At 46.4% G+C, this 17,884-nt stretch overlaps 1 protein-coding gene across 4 annotated transcripts in view; it reads left to right on the forward strand.

The window, feature by feature from the left end:
* ASTN2 (astrotactin 2) overlaps positions 1 to 17,884 on the forward strand; it is a gene marked incomplete at both ends in the record, with an annotated part of 917,251 nt that overhangs the window by 549,294 nt on the left and 350,073 nt on the right. For all 4 annotated transcript variants that reach the window (XM_082842116.1, XM_082842118.1, XM_082842117.1 and 1 more), the window contains one exon: positions 8,265 to 8,415. In XM_082842116.1, coding sequence (XP_082698242.1) covers positions 8,265 to 8,415 — 151 coding nt within the window. The remainder of the gene's footprint in view (positions 1 to 8,264; positions 8,416 to 17,884) is intronic.

Raw genomic sequence — 17,884 nt, forward strand, 5'->3', positions numbered from 1 at the left:
ATACCCTTATCTCATGCCACCCTCCTTCGTGTGGCTAATTCCTGCTCAGCCTTTCTGCCTCAGGTTCAATACTGCCTCCTCCAAAAAGCCTCGTCTGACCCCCCACTACCAGAGTCTGGGTGGATGCGGAGGCCTCTTTATAGTCCTGTGGCCCCAGTTATGTTGTGAGGTTAATTGTTTTTGTTTTTCCCTTCCTCCTTAGCACATACTATGTCATATCTATCCCTATATCCCCCCTCCCCCCAGGAACCAGCCCAGGGACAAATTAGGTATCAATGAAAAAATTTAAGTGAGTAAATGGATACTGTGAGACCCCAGGTCTTCCTTTTTTCTCCTTCATTGAGCTCCTTACAGTCTCAAGTCATGGCCTTTGCAATTTTGCAGGACAGTCAGACGATTCTAATTTTAGCTGGCTGTTGGGCACCTTCTGATAATATTTTGCATATATTATCTAATTTATTTCCCTCACTAACTCTGCCAGCTAGGTATTAATATCTCCATTTTTCAGACAAGAAAATGGAAGCTCAGGGTTTAAGGGACTCACCCCAGGTCTTATGGTGAGTGAAGCTGGGGGACACACCTGCCGCTATCACTGTTCTCCACAGCTGCTCCTGCCGCTGGGGCTGAGGAGCCTCCCTGAACGTGAGGCGGGGGTGGGCAGGGTGGGAAGGCAGCTTGATTCCTGACAAGGCCTGTCCTCGGTGCCTCCCTCTCTGGGAGCTCAGGAAACAAGGCTGCCTGTTGTCATCAGAGAGTGATTAGTCTGCACCCATGGGGGGCTTGTCACTGTCTGGGCCCTAAGTCATCCATTAGCACCTCTCTGTGAGTAACACAGACCTTTCCTGGTGTTTATTGACAGGGCCATGTCAGCATCTGTTCCCAGCCGCTGGCATGGGGCTCAGCTGACTCGGCCCGCCAAATGGAACCCAGGTGATGCGTTCACACTTAAGGAATCAGCTAGTGAGGGGGTGGCAGCCTCACTCAGCCTGGTAGGGTCTGGCTGACTCTGTTTTGAAACCAGTATTATCAGAACAAAAAAAAAAAAAAAAAAGAAGAAGAATTAGAGTGTCAGAACTGGAGAGATGCTTGGAAGCATCTTAGACAGCGGCTGGACTTAATAGATGCAGAAATACAGGCAGAGTGAGGCCAATGGAGAGACGTACTAATAACCAGTTCAGTACCGGGCATGCAGTAGGTGCTCAAATATTTGTTGAATGAATGAATGATAAATGTATTTGCATTGGGTTTTTGAGTTTGTAAAACATGATCCTATGCATCTTGTCATTGCATCCTCACAATAATCCTACATGGTTGGGAGCTAGAAAGATGCTGTTCCCATTTTGCAGATGAGAAGAGTGAGGTTCAGAAGAAAGAGTCTGTAGACAGGGGTCCGCAGCCTGTTAGAAACCGTGTCGTACAGCAGGAGGTGAGAGGCGGGCAGGCGAGCTAGCGAGCAAGCGAGCAAAGCTTCATCTGCGGCTCCCCATCGCTCCCCACCGCTCCCCATCGCTCCCCACCACTCCCCATCGCTCCCCATCGCTCCCCACCGCTCCCCATCGCTCCCCATCGCTCCCATCGCTCCCCATCGCTCCCCACCGCTCCCCATCGCTCCCCATCGCTCCCATCGCTCCCCATCACTCCCCACCGCTCCCCATCGCTCCCCATCGCTCCCCATCGCTCCCCATCGCTCCCATCACTCCCATCGCTCCCATCGCTCCCCATCGCTCCCATCGCTCCCCATCACTCCCCATCGCTCCCCACCGCTCCCCATCGCTCCCCATCGCTCCCCACCGCTCCCCATCGCTCCCCACCACTCCCCATCGCTCCCCACCACTCCCCATCGCTCTCCACCGCTCCCCATCGCTCCCCACCGCTCCCCATCACTCCCCATCGCTCCCCATCGCTCCCCATCACTCCCCACCGCTCCCCATCACTCCCCACCACTCCCCATCGCTCCCCACCACTCCCCATCGCTCTCCACCGCTCCCCATCGCTCCCCACCGCTCCCCATCACTCCCCACTACTCCCCATCGCTCCCCATCGCTCCCCACCGCTCCCCACCGCTCCCCATCGCTCCCATCGCTCCCCATCGCTCCCATCGCTCCCCACCACTCCCCATCGCTCCCCACCGCTCCCCATCGCTCTCCACCGCTCCCCATCGCTCCCCATCGCTCCCCACCCCTCCCCATCGCTCCCATCGCTCCCATCGCTCCCCACCGCTCCCCATCGCTCCCCATCGCTCCCATCGCTCCCCATCGCTCCCATCGCTCCCCATCACTCCCCACCGCTCCCCATCGCTCCCCATCGCTCCCATCACTCCCATCGCTCCCATCGCTCCCCGCCACTCCCCATCGGTTGCATTATCACCTGAACCACTCCCCCCGCCCCCCACCTCCCTGTCTGTGGAAAAATTATCTTCCACAAAACCCGTCCCTGGCGCCAAAAACGTTGGGGACCGCTGATGTAGGAGAAAGAATGTGGGTTCTGGAGTTGGACATACCTCAGTTCAAATCTAAACTCCAACACTGACCTGCAGGTTTTCCCATGTAAAACAGGAAATGGCAGTCCAGTCTGCTGTGTCTTTTTGTAAATACAGTTTTATTGAAACATAGCCGTGCTCATTCACTGCATTTTGCTGTTGTCATCGCATATTTTCTATGGCTGCTTGTGTTCTATAAAAGCAGAATTGAGTAGTTGGAACAGAGACCATATGGTTTGCAAAGCCTAAGGTATTGACTATGGATTTCTGTATAGAAAAGTTTGCCAACCTCTGTTCTGCCTGGGGTGTGTTAGGTACTTAATTAATGTTGGTCTTTTCTCCTCTCAGATGAAGGAGAAATGGCTTTACTGGGATCCTTTTTCTAAGACTTTATAGGTCTTGTAAATACCACAGTGTAACATGCAGAACCTGGAGTTGGAAGGTGTGGTGTGAGGAACACTGGCATTAAGAGTCAAAGACCAGGGTGTTAATCTCGGCTCTGTCCTACCGTCCTACTCAGCTTAAGGACGTGTCTCTGAGCCATGAGTAGTGGGTTGAGTAGCATCCTCCCAAAACCCATGTCTACCCAGAACCTCAGAACGTGACCTTATTTGAAGATAGGGTCTTTGCAGATGTAATTAAAATAAGGCCATAATAGATTAGGATGGGCATTAAATCCAATGGGTGGTGTCATTGTGAGAAGAGGAAAAGACACACAGACACAAGGAAGAAGGAAGAAGGCCATGTGACAATGGAGGCAGAGATTAGAGTGACGCAGCTACACACCAAGGAATGCCAGGTGTTGCCAGGAGCCACAGGAAGCTGTGAATAGGCAAGGAATGCTTCTCTCCTAGAGCCTGTAGGGGAATCATGGCCTTGCTGACACCTTGATTTTGGACATCCAACCTCCAGAACTGTGAGAGAATACATTTCTGTTGTTTTAAGTCACCTGGTTTATAGTACTTGTTACGGCAGCTCTAGGAAACCAGTACACTGGTGTTGTCCTCTTTTATTCCAATTCGGATTGAGGCTACTGTGACATGTACATAGGCCAGGAGGCGGCACTGGGCAGTGTGCCAAGGTGGCACAGGCTCTGTTCTTCCAGTTCTTCCTCCCCTAAGACACAGAGGGATGGGTATAGATTTCTACCAGCTTTACAGTTAGGAGAGCTCTGACTTGCCCAAGGGCACAGAGCAGGTTGGACAAGCTCAATGGTGGCCTGGAGAAAGCTCACGACCTGACGTCAGGCAGACTTGCATGCAGACCCTGGCCTCAACACTTCACATCCATGCGACCCAGGACAAGTGCCGTCTCTCCCCAATATCCCGTTTCTCCAGCTGTACAGGGGGAGTAAAAATGTATACCTTAAAGCTATGGAGACAGCATGGGAAAGGAGCCTAGCACAGTTCTCCCGTAGCAGGTGCTCAGGAAGTCATAGATGATGGAGATGATGTTGGTGATGATGGTGATTTCTGGCAAAGCTAGGACTCTCACCGGGATCTCCCCATCACCCCAGCCCACCTCCACCTCCAGGGCTGTTCCCTCCATCCCTTTGCGCCCTGCTATTGGGGCAGCTCTGAGCTCCAGCAGACCCCAAATCCTGCATTCAGCAGCTGGGATGAGGGATTGAGTCCTGAGTTAAGAAAATGCCAGTGTCTGCCTTAGCTCCCTCTGTCACTTCCCAGACTGACACAATCGCTGCTCTCAACTCAGTAACAGCCCCTGTGTCAGGGCTTTGTGTTTTAAATAATGTTCCCTTGGTATAACTGCTGTTTATGCAGAATCAGTGCTTTCAAAAGCTAACAGCCTCCTTATTTGTATAGCCTGAGCTGTCGCCAGGTTGCCCTGGAAGGTGAAATTGTTTTCTTGTTTTTCTCCCCTCTTCCTTTGTTTCTCTCTGTTGTTCTGTCTCTGCTCTTTCCACTCACACAGTATCTTTCTCTTCACTTTCATTCTCTGCCTTTCTGTGTCTGTCTCCTTCCCCATCCCCTTCCTCTCTCCCCGCTCCCCTCCTTCCCTGCTCTCCACCTTCTCTGTACACTTCCACATTTGTTCTCCTTACCTTGGTAGTTTCTCCTTTTTTAATCTCTGGGTCTTACTCCTGTTTCTCCCTTGCTTTTTCCTGATCTAGCTCTGCATTTTTTCTCTCTTTACACCCTTTGCCTCCGTCTTCCTCTCTTTTAGTCTTCCTCTCTATGACACTCCTGGGTGTGTCTCTCTAACTCTCTCTGGCTCTCTCTCTCTCTCTCTGTGTATCTGTCCACTTGTCAGTTCATCCATCCTTCCATCTATCCATCCATCCACTTTCTTCTGGATGAGGGTGTTTCTGCCTCTCAGTTTCTCTTCTTTCTTTCTAGCACATTCTCTATATGTTTATCTCTTTTCTTGCTCTCACACTCGCTCAGATTGTCTCTCCCTCCGTCTTTATCTCCTTCCCTCACTTATCACTTCTTCTCAGGGTATTAATATTTTAATAGCCTTAATGTCTTTCCAGGACCCTCAACCCTTTCCATGATTCAAAAGTGGCGGATCTCCCAAGAGCTTCAGTTCAGGGACTGTTGATTCCCTTCCTCCATCTACCTGTTACCCTGACCTCAGTCTATACAAAGTTAGGAAGTGATGGATAAGTTTGCAGCTCTATTCCTCACATATTCTTTCTTGTCCCTATACAACAGCCCTGAGTGTGAAGGATTTGGGATGGGAACCCAGAGTTGGGGGTAGGCAGGGGAGTGTCCTCTTTGGAGACACTCTTGGTAAAATTACTGATTGGCGGCGGTGGCATCCATGCCTTCTGGTGTTTTCTTTGTTTCACTTGAAAAACATTTACTTAACACAAGTTCTTAGCAGGCCTTGTGCTGGCGGCTAAAGTGGAATGACTAAGTCATAAGTCTTTCACTCAAGAAGCTTACAGTCTCTTTGGGAAACCATAGAGTTGTTGATGAAGATCAGTAAGATAATAGATTTAAACAGTGGACTCAAAGGGAAAAGGAATTAATTCTGCTTGGGGGAAGTAGAGAAGGTTTCACAAAGGAGGTCACAGTAAGCTTGGTGGAGGTAAGGACTTTGTCCAGTGTCACTACTGCATCCCTAATACCTAGAATGGTGCCTGGCGCATAGTAAACACTCAATAAACATTTGCAATATATGAATGAATGAATGAATTTGAATATGAACTTGAATTTGAATAATTTTTAAGAAGTCTTAGGATTTTGCGGGGGAGAAAATTTGGAGATGAGCGTCCCAGGCAGTAAAGCATGGTTAAGGATTCAGAAAGGTAAAGGTACATACTGTCCTCAGATGCCCTCTTCAGGGCTGACCCACCCATCCTCCAGAATGTGGCTGAGGCTCACAGCTCTGTCCCTCACTGGGCACTGCTTTCAGCCACAAGGAACTGCCTCTCCCAAGGATACCCCCTTCCAGATGGCAGCCATACCAATGACTGGCTGGCGTGGTGTCGCAGAGGCCTGGATCCCTTGCCTCCATTCAGGGTGTCCCTGAAGGGCCATCCAAGCTCCAGAGCTCCCCTCAGGACCAGCTGAGGCTTCAGATCTAAATGGCATCAGCCACATGGCAGGGCAGCCTCTCCCCTGCCCAGTCCTGCCTTGCTTACTTCCTACAAGTATATCCCAAGAGGGCTCCTTGATAAACCTCGTATATGCAGTGCTCTGTTTCAGAGTCTGTTTGCAGTGAACCTGACCTAAGTTTGTGTGTTTAGGGAATGAGAAGAGACCTGGGGGTATCAAATGGAGACTCTGAGGACAAGGTAAAATGTAGCCAGGCGAGTAGGCAGGAACCAGATTATGAAGGGCCTTGAATGCCGATGAAACTAATTTAGATTTTCTTCTATAAGTAATGGAGAACTATTGATCCACGGGGTATCTAATTAGAGTGGGGGCTTACTAAGTTCACTGGCAGTCAGTATGAAAGATGGGATAGAAGGGGATAAGGCTGGAGTCAGGGAATAAGCTAGGAGACTGAAACCTGGAGCTCCAAGCCTGAGGAGAGAAAGGATGGGGGAAGGGATGAAGGCTGGTCCAGAGACATCAGCAGTAGTGCTCACTGGTCTCCTCTTACGACATGTACATGTACCAGCATCTCCCTTCTTTCAAAATTCCAGATTCCATGAGGCATACAACATGGAAGAATATAGTGCCTCTTTTTACTGCCTGTAGTGTCCCTTTAATAATATCTCCTGCAAGTGTAGGCATCATAAATAATCCAGTGCTAGGATATTCCTTATTTGGGGCCCTTTTTCCAGAATCTTCCATTTGTATCTCTCATGTAATAGAATTTTGGCAGATCCATGGATTGTGGTAGCTAGTCTAGTCTTGTCTCTTGTGAACCTCATTTGGGAGGAGTCATGCATTTGCCTAGAGTCTTATCACCTTTACAACAGCTTATGCTACCATTATTGATGGTGTGATTTGTATGCAACGGTCTGAAAAATAAAGTTCTAGGGTACGAGGATCAGACAGTTCTGTGTTTGTATCTTGGCTCTGCTGTTTATAGGCTGTGTAATAATTTGGAGTAAGCCCCATACCTCCCATAGCTTCAATTTATATACACAATGTTGGAATAATAGGAATTTTGCAGAGTTGCAGAGTTGTTATGGGGAGGTCTGGACTCTGTAGAAACATGTATAATGCAAGTTAAGAGTTGTGTAGTGGGAAGAACTTTCTCTTTGGACTCAGATGGAGCTTGGCATGGACTTTAGTTCTGCCACAGTACAGGCTCGGTGACCTTACTTCACCTTTCTTTTTTTTCTTTTTTTTTTCAAATGAAGTATAGTTGATTTACAATATTGTGTTAGTTTCAGGTGTACAACAGAGTGATTCAATTATATACATTTTTTTTCAGATTCTTGTCCATTGTAGGTTATTACACATTATTGAATATAGTTTCCTGTGCTCTACAGTAAATCCTTGTTGTTAATCTACTTTATATATAGTAGTGTGTATCTGTTAATCCCATTCTGCTAATTTATCCCTCCCTCCCTTTCCCCTTTGGTAACCGTGAGTTTGTTTTCCATGTCTGTGAGTCTGTTTCTGTTTTGTGAATAAGTTCATTTGTATATTTTTTAGATTCCACTTGTAAGTGATATCGTATACTATTTGTCTTTCTCTGTCTGACTGGCTTCACTTAGTATGATAATCTCTAGGTCCATCCGTGTTGCTGCAAATGGCACTATTTCGTTCCTGTTTACGGCTGAGTGATATTCCATTGTATACATGTGCCACCTCTTCTTTATCCATTCCTCTGTTGATGGACACTTAGGTTGCGTCCATGTCTTGGCTATTGTAAATGATACTTCACCTTTCTGAGCCACAGTTCCCTTATTGGTAAAATGGAAATCTCATGCCTACTTTCCAAAATTATGAGGATTAATGAAATAAAGGGTACCAAGTTCCAAATATATTCCTCTTTATCAAAACTAGACAACCATCGGAAATTCCATGGCGGTCCAGTTGTTAGGACTCGGCACTTTCACTGCTGGGGCTGGGGTTCGGTCCCTGGTCAAGGAACTAAGATCCCACAGGCCGTGAGGTGCAGCCAAAAAAAATACAACAACAAAAACCTAGACAACCGTCATGTCATGTGATGATATATCTATTGAATTTCTTTCTTTTTGTTTTTCTTTACTTCTTATTTTTTAAATATGTATTTCATTTTCTTCGTTGTAAGTATAATAAATGATGATCTCGAAAGTAATAAATGCACATTAAAATTATTTTTAACCCAGTGATACAGATGTCTCTGGAATGTAACCATCTCCTTTCTCTCCAAGGGAAGAAGCCATGCTGTCCACATACTTTGAAACCATCAATGACCTGCTGTCCTCCTTCGGGCCCGTCCGTGACTGCTCTCGGAACAATGGGGGCTGTACTCGAAACTTCAAGTGTGTGTCTGACCGCCAGGTGGACTCCTCAGGATGTGTGGTAAGTGCTATTGGCCTATGAACACGGTGCTGGCCCAGGTGCCAAGGCTACATGCTGGCGGCCCCTCCCTGTGAGGGGCAGCTGGTCAAGGAAGATCATGCTACTCCTAGCACCTACCTCTGTAGCCTTCAACACACCAGGCTGCCTTGGTTTCCTCACCTGCAAAGCGGGATAATGAAACTTACCTCCTGGAAGTGTTGGAGGAATGAAATGAGATATTAGAGCATTAGTACCCAATAGGTAGGTCCTTGAGAGCTCCTGGCCTCTGGTTCACCAACACCCCAGGCCTTGCCCCTGCCCTGCCCCGCCCCACCGGTACAAGATCCGCCAATCTGCTGCAAGCTCTTCATTGGATTAAGCGTCTGAGGGTGTGGTCACTCTCAATCCCCAGGTAGAACAATGAACACCTTTGAAGGAGTTCTGTTTACACATCTCCAGAAACACCTCTGGATAGGATCATGTATAAAGGTGCTCAGAGTGGAAATGAGCTGGGGCCTCAGCCCTCCCCAGTGTATTCACACTGGGGTTTAGCCTTCCAGGAAGCTTACAGTCCGGTTGAGAGGGAGGTAGGGCCTGCCTTATTTCTGTGCACTCAGTGGGGAACATGTCACCTGTGCAGAAGAGAAGTTTCAGCTGAGACCTCAGGTTTGTAGAAGGCTTCCTGGAGAAGTTGGTGTCTTAACTGTCTTCAAAAGATGGGTCAACGTACATTAGGAGAAGAGTGGGGATGGCCAAGGCAAAGCCATGGGGCGGGGCTGGTGGCCTTGTTGGCAGGGAGCTTTAATATCAAATGTGGGATAAGGACACAGAAGAAGACATGTGAGGATCATTGTTGCTGATAGAAGAGGGTCCTTAACTGGATGAGTTGTTTTATAGGAATGACCAAGGGTGCTTGTTTAAAATGCACATTCCAGGTTCCACACTAGAAATTTTGATTCTATAGACGGGTTTCTGTCCCAGGAATCTGAATTTGTAACAATGTAGTGAGTGTGTATATGTGTGAGACATGGGAGTGTGTTGGAAGCACACTTGGGAAACATTGTCCTACAAGCTGAACACCTTAGCCTGGTATTCAGTGCCTTCTTGATCTGGCCCCTTTCCAGCCTCGCCATCACTTTACTTCATTCTCCACTAGAGCCAAATGGAGCTAATTAGTTGTTGTTCCTGAATATACTTGCCACCAATGTGGGAAGCAGAGTGACTTTCCAAGGTCTCACCACAAGGTGGCAGGATGGAGGCCCAAGAATATGTCTCCAATACTCTCAGTGTTAGAGCCACTTTGGGCTGCTTTCCTGAGGAGCTGAGGAGAGACAGCAGCAGAGAACCTTGGAAAGAAGGCTGGTCTGAGTGAAGTGGGCTTACGCCCTGACTTGGTCATTGGCGAGCTTTAAAATCTGTGTTGACCTCATTAGCCTCAGTTTCTTAATCTTTCAAAGAGAGCAATAGCTCTTGAACTCACAGGTTTTCTGAAAAACCAAAGAATGTAACTGGAAATTATTTGAGATTTACCCAGTGCCATTTGTGTGTGATATGATGAAAGCCACAGCTACTGATGTATTTATGTAGGCGATATGATATGATATTTGGGGCCACAAAAATTCAAAAGCACCGTGTATTTAATTTCCTATAGTGCTTCTACAACTGAATTTTATTTATTTTCTGCTCCATCCATTGGCAGTGGAAACGTAATTCTAGTCAGTTTAGGTGTGCTGCCTCCTACCACTTCCTGAATGTCTAAGTTCAAGGGGACAGAGGTACTTGTAAGGCGTGGGAGTGAGGGGATGCTTGCTGCTGGACCATTACCTCTCAACTCTAGTACCTGCTGTCTCATCTGGCCCTTGTCCATCACTCTCCTTCCTTTTTGGCATAAGCCAGGACCTCCCTGTTCCACCTGATTTATAGGTGCATGGTCCATCCTGGCATCTGCTGCCGGTTCTCTTCATCCCCACCACTTGTCATTTGAGGCCATCTGGTTTTAACCATTAGATAACTTACCCACCCTATTGAGGAAATGAGGAACGTCCAGCAGCTCTTCTACACAACCCTCAGGACATGAGGGTCTGAGGGGAGCTGGCCGAAGCCCTCTTGATCCAGACAGACCGTGAAGGCATTTGTAGATGGACGCTTTCATGGCAGAGCACTCGACCACATTTACTGTCCACTGGACACTATCTGGCAGGTGAGACACAGACCCCCCTTTGCCTTCAGAGCCTTCAAACCCACCTGATTTTCTGCAGCCCTCGTCCTTTCCAACCACCCATGTCATTAGCCTGGTGGGAATAGAGACAGGGTCTCTTTAACAAGGTCATCTTGCTTGACTTCCAACATTGCTGTCTTCCCCCCAGATCAAGTAGTCTTTATGGGTGGGAGGGAAGCCACTTCTCTAAGAGATCACAGATTCTCCCTATTATTACTATTATCATTATTCCTTCTAATTAGACCTCAACTTCTGAAACCCAAAATTAAAAAAAAAAAAATTTCCTTCTCTTGCTTGGTGTTCTGATTCTGCTGTGCTAACCTGCTCCTGGGATAATGGGTCCTCAGGCATGCAGCTGCCCAAATTGGGGAGGGTCATAGGATGTGTGGTAGGCAGAATAATGGACCCCCAAGGATGTCCACATTCTACCGCCTAGAACCTGTGAATATGTTACTTTCCATGACAAAGGAGAATTCAATTCACATATGGATTTAGACGCTAATAAGCTGAATTTTGAAGAGAAAGATTATCTTGAGTTATCAGGATGAGCCCAACGCAACCAAAGTCCTTAAATATGGAAGAGGGAGGCAGCAGAGGCATTCAGAGCTATGCCGCATTGCTGGCTTTGAAGACGGAGGAAGGGGGTTATAAGTTAAGGAAAGTCTATAAAAGTTGGATGAGGCAAGGAAATGGATTCCCTCCCCCCCAACTAGAGCCTCTAGAAAAGGGATGTAGCCTTGTTGAGACCTTGAATTTAGCACACTAGGCTTTTTTTCTACTTCTAACCTGTAGCACTGCAAGATAAATTTGTGTTTCTTAAACTGCCACGTTCATGGTAATTTGTTACAAGAGCAGTAGAACACTAATGCAGGTGAGCACTAATATGGGAAGGGAGGTTGATCCTGGAGATAATATATAAAAAATTATCCTGTTATTTTGATTTTTAATTATTTGCAGGGAGACCCTCACCTCTTGACCAGGGATAGAGAAAGTAAAAGTGAATGAAGTATCAAAAGAGGGAGGGAGGGAGTCTTGTGTTCCCCTTCAATGTGCTAAAGGGTAAAAAAAAAAAAGTTATCTATTAGAAGTGGTCTAAATGTGACAAACATAACGATGCCAGCAACGCACAGCTTGAAGAGTCAGCTATGGTTCCATTTATTCTGTGTGGCCGTATAAACATTGCAAAATTCTAATCAAGATAGAGGGCAAAACCAAAGAAAACCGGAAGCACTTAATCATGATGATACCCTGTAGAGGATGTGCCCACCGTCTCTGAGTAGCTGCTGCCCCCTGAAGCATTTCACTGCCGCTGTTCCCTTGTGTTATCCTGGTTTTCCCAGCTCCAGAAGGAAACTTTTATTGGACTCAACCCCAGACAATCTGGTGATCAAAACGTATCCTCCTGAGCCCCTTTAGAAATGTCAATTCACAGCTCACCGTCAGTGTTCCAATTTTCTGTTGTTGTGTAATAAACCTGATTTGCGGCAACAGGGATGGATCTAGAAATTATCATGCTGAGTGAAGTAGGTCAGACAGAGAAAGACAAATATCATATGGTATTATTTATATGTGGAATCTAAAGAAATGATACAAATGAACTTATTTACAAAACAGAAACAGACTCACAGACTTAGAAAACAAATTTATGGTTACCAGAGGGGAAAGGTGGGGCAGGGGAGGGATAAATTAAGAGTTTGGGATTAACATATACACACCACTGTATATAAAATAGATGATCAACAAGGATCTACTGTATAACACAGGGAACTCTACTCAATATTCTGTAATAAACTAAATGGGGAAAAAAATCTGGAAAAAAATATCATATATATGTCATATATATTGTATATATGACATATATATCATATATATGTCATATATATGTCATATATATCATATATGTCATATATATGGATATCACTTTGCTGTACACCTGAAAATCACACGCTATAAATCAAATATACTCTGATATAACATAAAAATTAAAAAGAGAAGTTCTATTGAACAGTGGTTATCTAGAACACAGTTTATAGTTCTCATTTTTAAAAAATATGGCTGTATGAAGATCATACCCGATTTTTAGAGGATGTTAGTAATTTGAAAAATTAATTACATTAAGAAAAGAATGAGTTAAAAAAATACAAAACTCTGGCTTAAAACAACTAGTTTGTTTTGCTCACAGTGTTGTGGGTCAGGAATATGCAAAGGGCTCCGCTGGGTCATTTGTCTCTGGTCCATGGCAGGTAGTTTATCTGTAGCTGGAGGACTTGCTTTCCAGAGGACCCCTTCACTTACATGCCTGGTTCTGGGGCTGGTGTGGCTTACACTTGATCCTGGCTCTGTTAGACCTCAGCTGGGTCCATCTCTAGAGCACTTGCCCATGGTGTCTCCATTTGGCTTGGACTTCTCATGCCGTGGAGGCTGGATTTGCAACGGAAATATCCCAAGATCAGGTGCTCCAAGAGCCTAGGCAGAAGCTGTACATCTTCTTAGCACCTAGCCTCAGAAGTTCCAGGACATCATTTCTACCACAATCTATTAGTCAAACAGGTCATTGATTTCAGCTCAGATTCAAGGGAAATGAACTGGACTTCACTTGTCCATGAGAGGAGTAGCCATCTTTAATCTACCCATTTTCCTGCAGCTTGGACTCACAGACCAGGAAGGGACCCTGGAGATCTTCTAACCAAGCCAGCACCTCTCCCACTATACAGACAGGAAAACAAACGGCTAGAAAGATGCAGGAGTCGCTCAAGTTCATGTAGAGAAGCAGTAATAGAATCAAGATTTGATCACAAAACTCCTTCCATGCAGTTGTACCTTCCTAGGTCATGGTCTTTTAGCATCATCATTGCCACTGTAGCAGTCCAAATATTGACTTGGCAACACTGTATCCAGCACTGTGAATGTAACAGAGGGTACAAGAGCAACAGCCCTGCCTTGTTTTATAAGCTAGTTCAGAAGGCAAGATGGACTTCGGCAGGGCTGCAGCGTGACCTTCACGCTGCAGCATGACCTTCACATGAACAGGTCACTTTGTATCTCTGCACAAGAATATCCATAAGGGCTGACATGAGCACCAGAGGGAAGGGAGGGGATGTGGGAGAGAACCAACACTCATTGAGCACCTACTGTGTGCCATTTCACTTATGTTCATGGCAGTTCAGTGCTTATAACCACCCCCTAGATGGGTATTATTGTATCCATTTTACAAAAGAGAAAAACTAGTACTATAAGAGCAGCCATCCTCACAGTGACTGTGTGCCAGACATGATTCTAAGTGATTTGCTTATTTTAACCAATTTAATTCTCACAGTCATCCTATGAGCTAGGTTTTATGATTATCTCCACTTTACACATGAGAAAAATGAAAGTGTCTGGTTGGGAACGGGAGTATGGGGAGGAGCACAAAGGAGTGTGGGAAAAAAGGGCAGTGCTAGGAGCCTTCATAGAAATTTAGGGCTGAAAGAGGTACAGAGATTTATACACTTGGCTGGACCCTGTAGAGTGATGGTGTCTTTTAGGAGGTGTGTCTAATGTCAGTTTCCAGCCCTGCCTCTGAATTCCAGACCAATCCCACTCTACCCCACCCCCTGCAAGTCACCCAACCACGTTCCCACTTCCTCTTCTCCCTCTTTTTTTTTTTTTTTTTTTTTTCCCCCACTTTGACCTAAAAAGCCATCTGGCCTCCCAGGTATTAGGAAGGACCAGAAGACCCCTGATTGCCCTTGAAATGCTGAGAGGCAACAAAAAAAGTGCTGCCTTTTAAAAAGCCAAGATGAGTAAAGTTACAAATTTTCATTTAGTACAGGCCAGGCCCCTCTTTGGCACCACCAGGGAAGCAGAGACTGACATCTGGTTCAGTTAGGGAGAGGGAAGCTGCTTCTTTCCATTCCTCATGTTTTCCCCTTTCAGTGACTCAACTGGACTATAATGAAAGGAAACAAAACTCAAGAAGAGCGGGGAGCACAAGTGATGGGAATCAGAAGAGTGAGAAATCACTCTGAAACACAGCCCAGGCCCTGCTGACTGGGAAGCCCACCCCAGGGTGCCTAGCTTCCTGCCCTTCTGTACGGGCAGAGCAGGGCTGAGCCTTGGTGGGGTCTGGGCCCTGCCAAGTGGGTCTTCCTCCCCAGAAATGGACTCTCCGTCCCTGCAGGTCAGCGACAAGGGGGTGTGATGGATTCATGGTACAAGCAGGATAGGTTTTGCCAGGGTCCAAAATAGGAGGAATGACACTTGTCTCATTTTTCTTATTAAACGTCTTCATAAACATGCAGTCAAGAGGCAAAGCATCTTTATGCAGACTCTTTCAGAGATGCTTGGTCTGGGAAGCAGGATTTAAAGGGTGAAACATTTTTTTGTGGTACGCGGGCCTCTCACTGTTGTGGCCTCTCCCGTTGCGGAGCACAGGCTCCGGACGTGCAGGCTCAGCGGCCATGGCTCACGGGCCCAGCCGCTCCGCAGCAATGTGGGATCTTCCCAGACCGGGGCACGAACCCGCATCCCCTGCATCGGCAGGCAGACTCTCAACCACTGCACCACCAGGGAAGCCCTGAAGCATCTTTTATATGGTATCCTCATCAAAGTGCCTTCTGCTCAAACAGGTCCATAGACAGATAATTTTCTTTTCTTTTTTTTGTTTGACAAATCATTTTATTATTGTTTGTCTCAACAATATACACTGCCCAGAAAGTACCACATGCGTATATGGTGTGGTGCGTGTAAAGAACCTCTTCCTTAATGGCTTCAAGGAGACACTTGCCTATTTTTTAATCAGTTTTATTAGTTATCTGTTTTATACATATTAGTGTATACATGTCAATCCCACTCTCCCAATTCATCCCACCACCACCGTCTCCCACCGCTTCCCCCCTTTGTGTCCATACGTTTGTTCTCTACATCTGTGTCTCTATTTCTCCCTTGCAAACTGGTTCATCTGTAACATTTTTCTAGATTCCACATATATTTATTAATATATGATATTTGTTTTTCTCTTTCTGACTTACTTCACTCTGCATGACAGTCTCTAGGTCCATCCACATCTCTACAAATGACCCAATTTCGTTCCTTTTTATGGCTGAGTAATATTCTGTTGTATATATATACCACATCTTCTTTATCCAGACAGAGAATTTTCTATATGCACCTCTATCAGTAATACTAGTACCGATGGCATTAATTAATAAGGAAATCATTGCTATCAAATATATCAATGATAGTCTCACTGACGGAGGTGCATCTAGAGAGTGTCTGAGTGCTGATTACAGACCAGGCCCTGGGATAAGTGCTTAAAATGCATCATCACAGTGAATCCTCATAGCTGCCTGATGAGATGGGCATGATTACTGCTCCTGTCTTGTCCGTGGGAAAAGGGATTCAGAAAGCATGAGAAATGTGACCAGAGCATAAATTCAAACCCAGGTCTATCTAAATCCAGAGCTACTCTCTTACCTCATCAGATGCAATTTCCAGAGGCTGAGGATAGTTCCCCAAGGATAAAGCAAATGTCCCCATGTCAGGGAGTATACAAGGAGGGGACACTTCCTTCTCCCCACGCTCCATCAATGTCCAGGGTTCCTTCTTCCTCGTATGTATCCAGGAGATCTGGAGGAAGAATAAGGGAGTGAGTATTGGAAAAAGGGAGAGGCAGTGAAGGAAGTTTCCAAAGAAGGAAATTGGAGCCATGCCTCTTGACTCAGTGCCTGTACACAAGGCTCAGACTTGGGGAGGTGAAAAGGAAGGGTGTTCTCTTTCAGTTGGGAGCTGTGCCTTTGCATCTTTTCTTTGTGAACTTCAGATAAAGCCCTCCTCCCTTCCGCGTATGGGGGTGAGGGGGATGCGGTTTGGGGTTTCCAAGATTATAATGTGTGGCATTCTCTTAAAGCCTGTGCACCCTTTTATGACGTTAAACATTATTCCTCCCATGACATTTGAAGCTGCCTCTATTTCTTCCCCCTCATTTTATTGATTTGGGACCCAGATTTGCTGGGTCTGATGGTATTTCTGGTAAGCTGCTTTGATTGTGTGGAAGTCACTATCTGTTAAAGTCAAGGAACAGCCCCCGCCCTTCCAAGGTGATGGGTTTTACCCTTTGCTCCCCAGAAGGACGGTATGGAGGAAAAGAGCCCCAAATTGGAGGCAGGGGATAGAAGCTTCAGTCCTGGTTCTGCCACCTGTTGGCTGCAAGCTGGAATAAATCCCTTCAGGAAGGCGGTGGCCATCTGTGTGGACCGCATGCTGGACCCAGAGAGGAAGCTTGGGACCAGCCTGGGGAGGGCCCGAGGAATTGCTAAGGGCCCTGAAATCTCATGACATATGTTCCCAGAGGGCAGTGATTCTAGCATTGGAAAGATCTGAGGGCAGGGACAGACAGCATGGGGTGGAGGCCAGGGCTTAACTCATTGGCTGGTGGGGAAAACAAACACAGAGAGAGGGATGGTTGCGGGGTTGGGGGGGGGGGCATCTCCATCCCTTTGCTTCCCTTTTGTAAGCATCTCTGGAGTCATCATTGACATTTTAATTGTGTTTCATGCACCTGCATCAAACACCTTTTCACCTTAGGAAGGTACCACGAGAGAGAATGTATTTCCTCCTACCATCACCTCTGCCTTCAGGAGGTCACAGTTTCTGGCATCAGAGAAACCTGGGCCCAAAACTCGCTCTGTCACTCACTAGCCGTGTGACCTTGGGACAGATTACTTAAGGCCTCTGAGTCTTGGGTTCCTGCTGAGTAAAATGGGATAATAATACCTGGCAAAGCTGAGATAATGCATACACAGTGGGCCAGCACCTGGCTCTAAGTAGGCGTGAAGCATCATCACTTATTATTATTATCTGATGTCTCACGTAGGGATGATGAGGATGGTGGTGGCAGTGATGATGAGAGCTCAAATTGTCTGAGTGCTCGCTATGTCCAGAGCCCCTGACATGGTCTCCTTCTTGTCCCTTTCCTTATAGGTGGGAAAACTGAGGCAGGGAGAACATAAATGACCCAGGTTCACACAGCTCTTAAATTCTAGAGCAGAGGATTTCAGCCACGCATCCTGATGCCAGAACTCTCATCCTTAACCGAGGCAGATTCTTCATAAACATCATTTGTAGTGGTTGCCTGATTTCTGTGGACAGGAATATTCCATCATTTATTTTTGTCTTATTGTTGGACATTTTGAGTGTTCCAACTTTATTATAAACAATGTGCTCTGAGCATCTTTGGGCAGAAGGCTCCTTCTGTGTTTTATTTTTTTCTAGAAGTCTGTAAGGACGGTTTCA

Source organism: Leucopleurus acutus (genome assembly GCF_964270905.1).
Source record: "Leucopleurus acutus genome assembly, chromosome: 7".
In the NCBI taxonomy this organism is placed as follows: domain Eukaryota; kingdom Metazoa; phylum Chordata; class Mammalia; order Artiodactyla; family Delphinidae; genus Leucopleurus; species Leucopleurus acutus.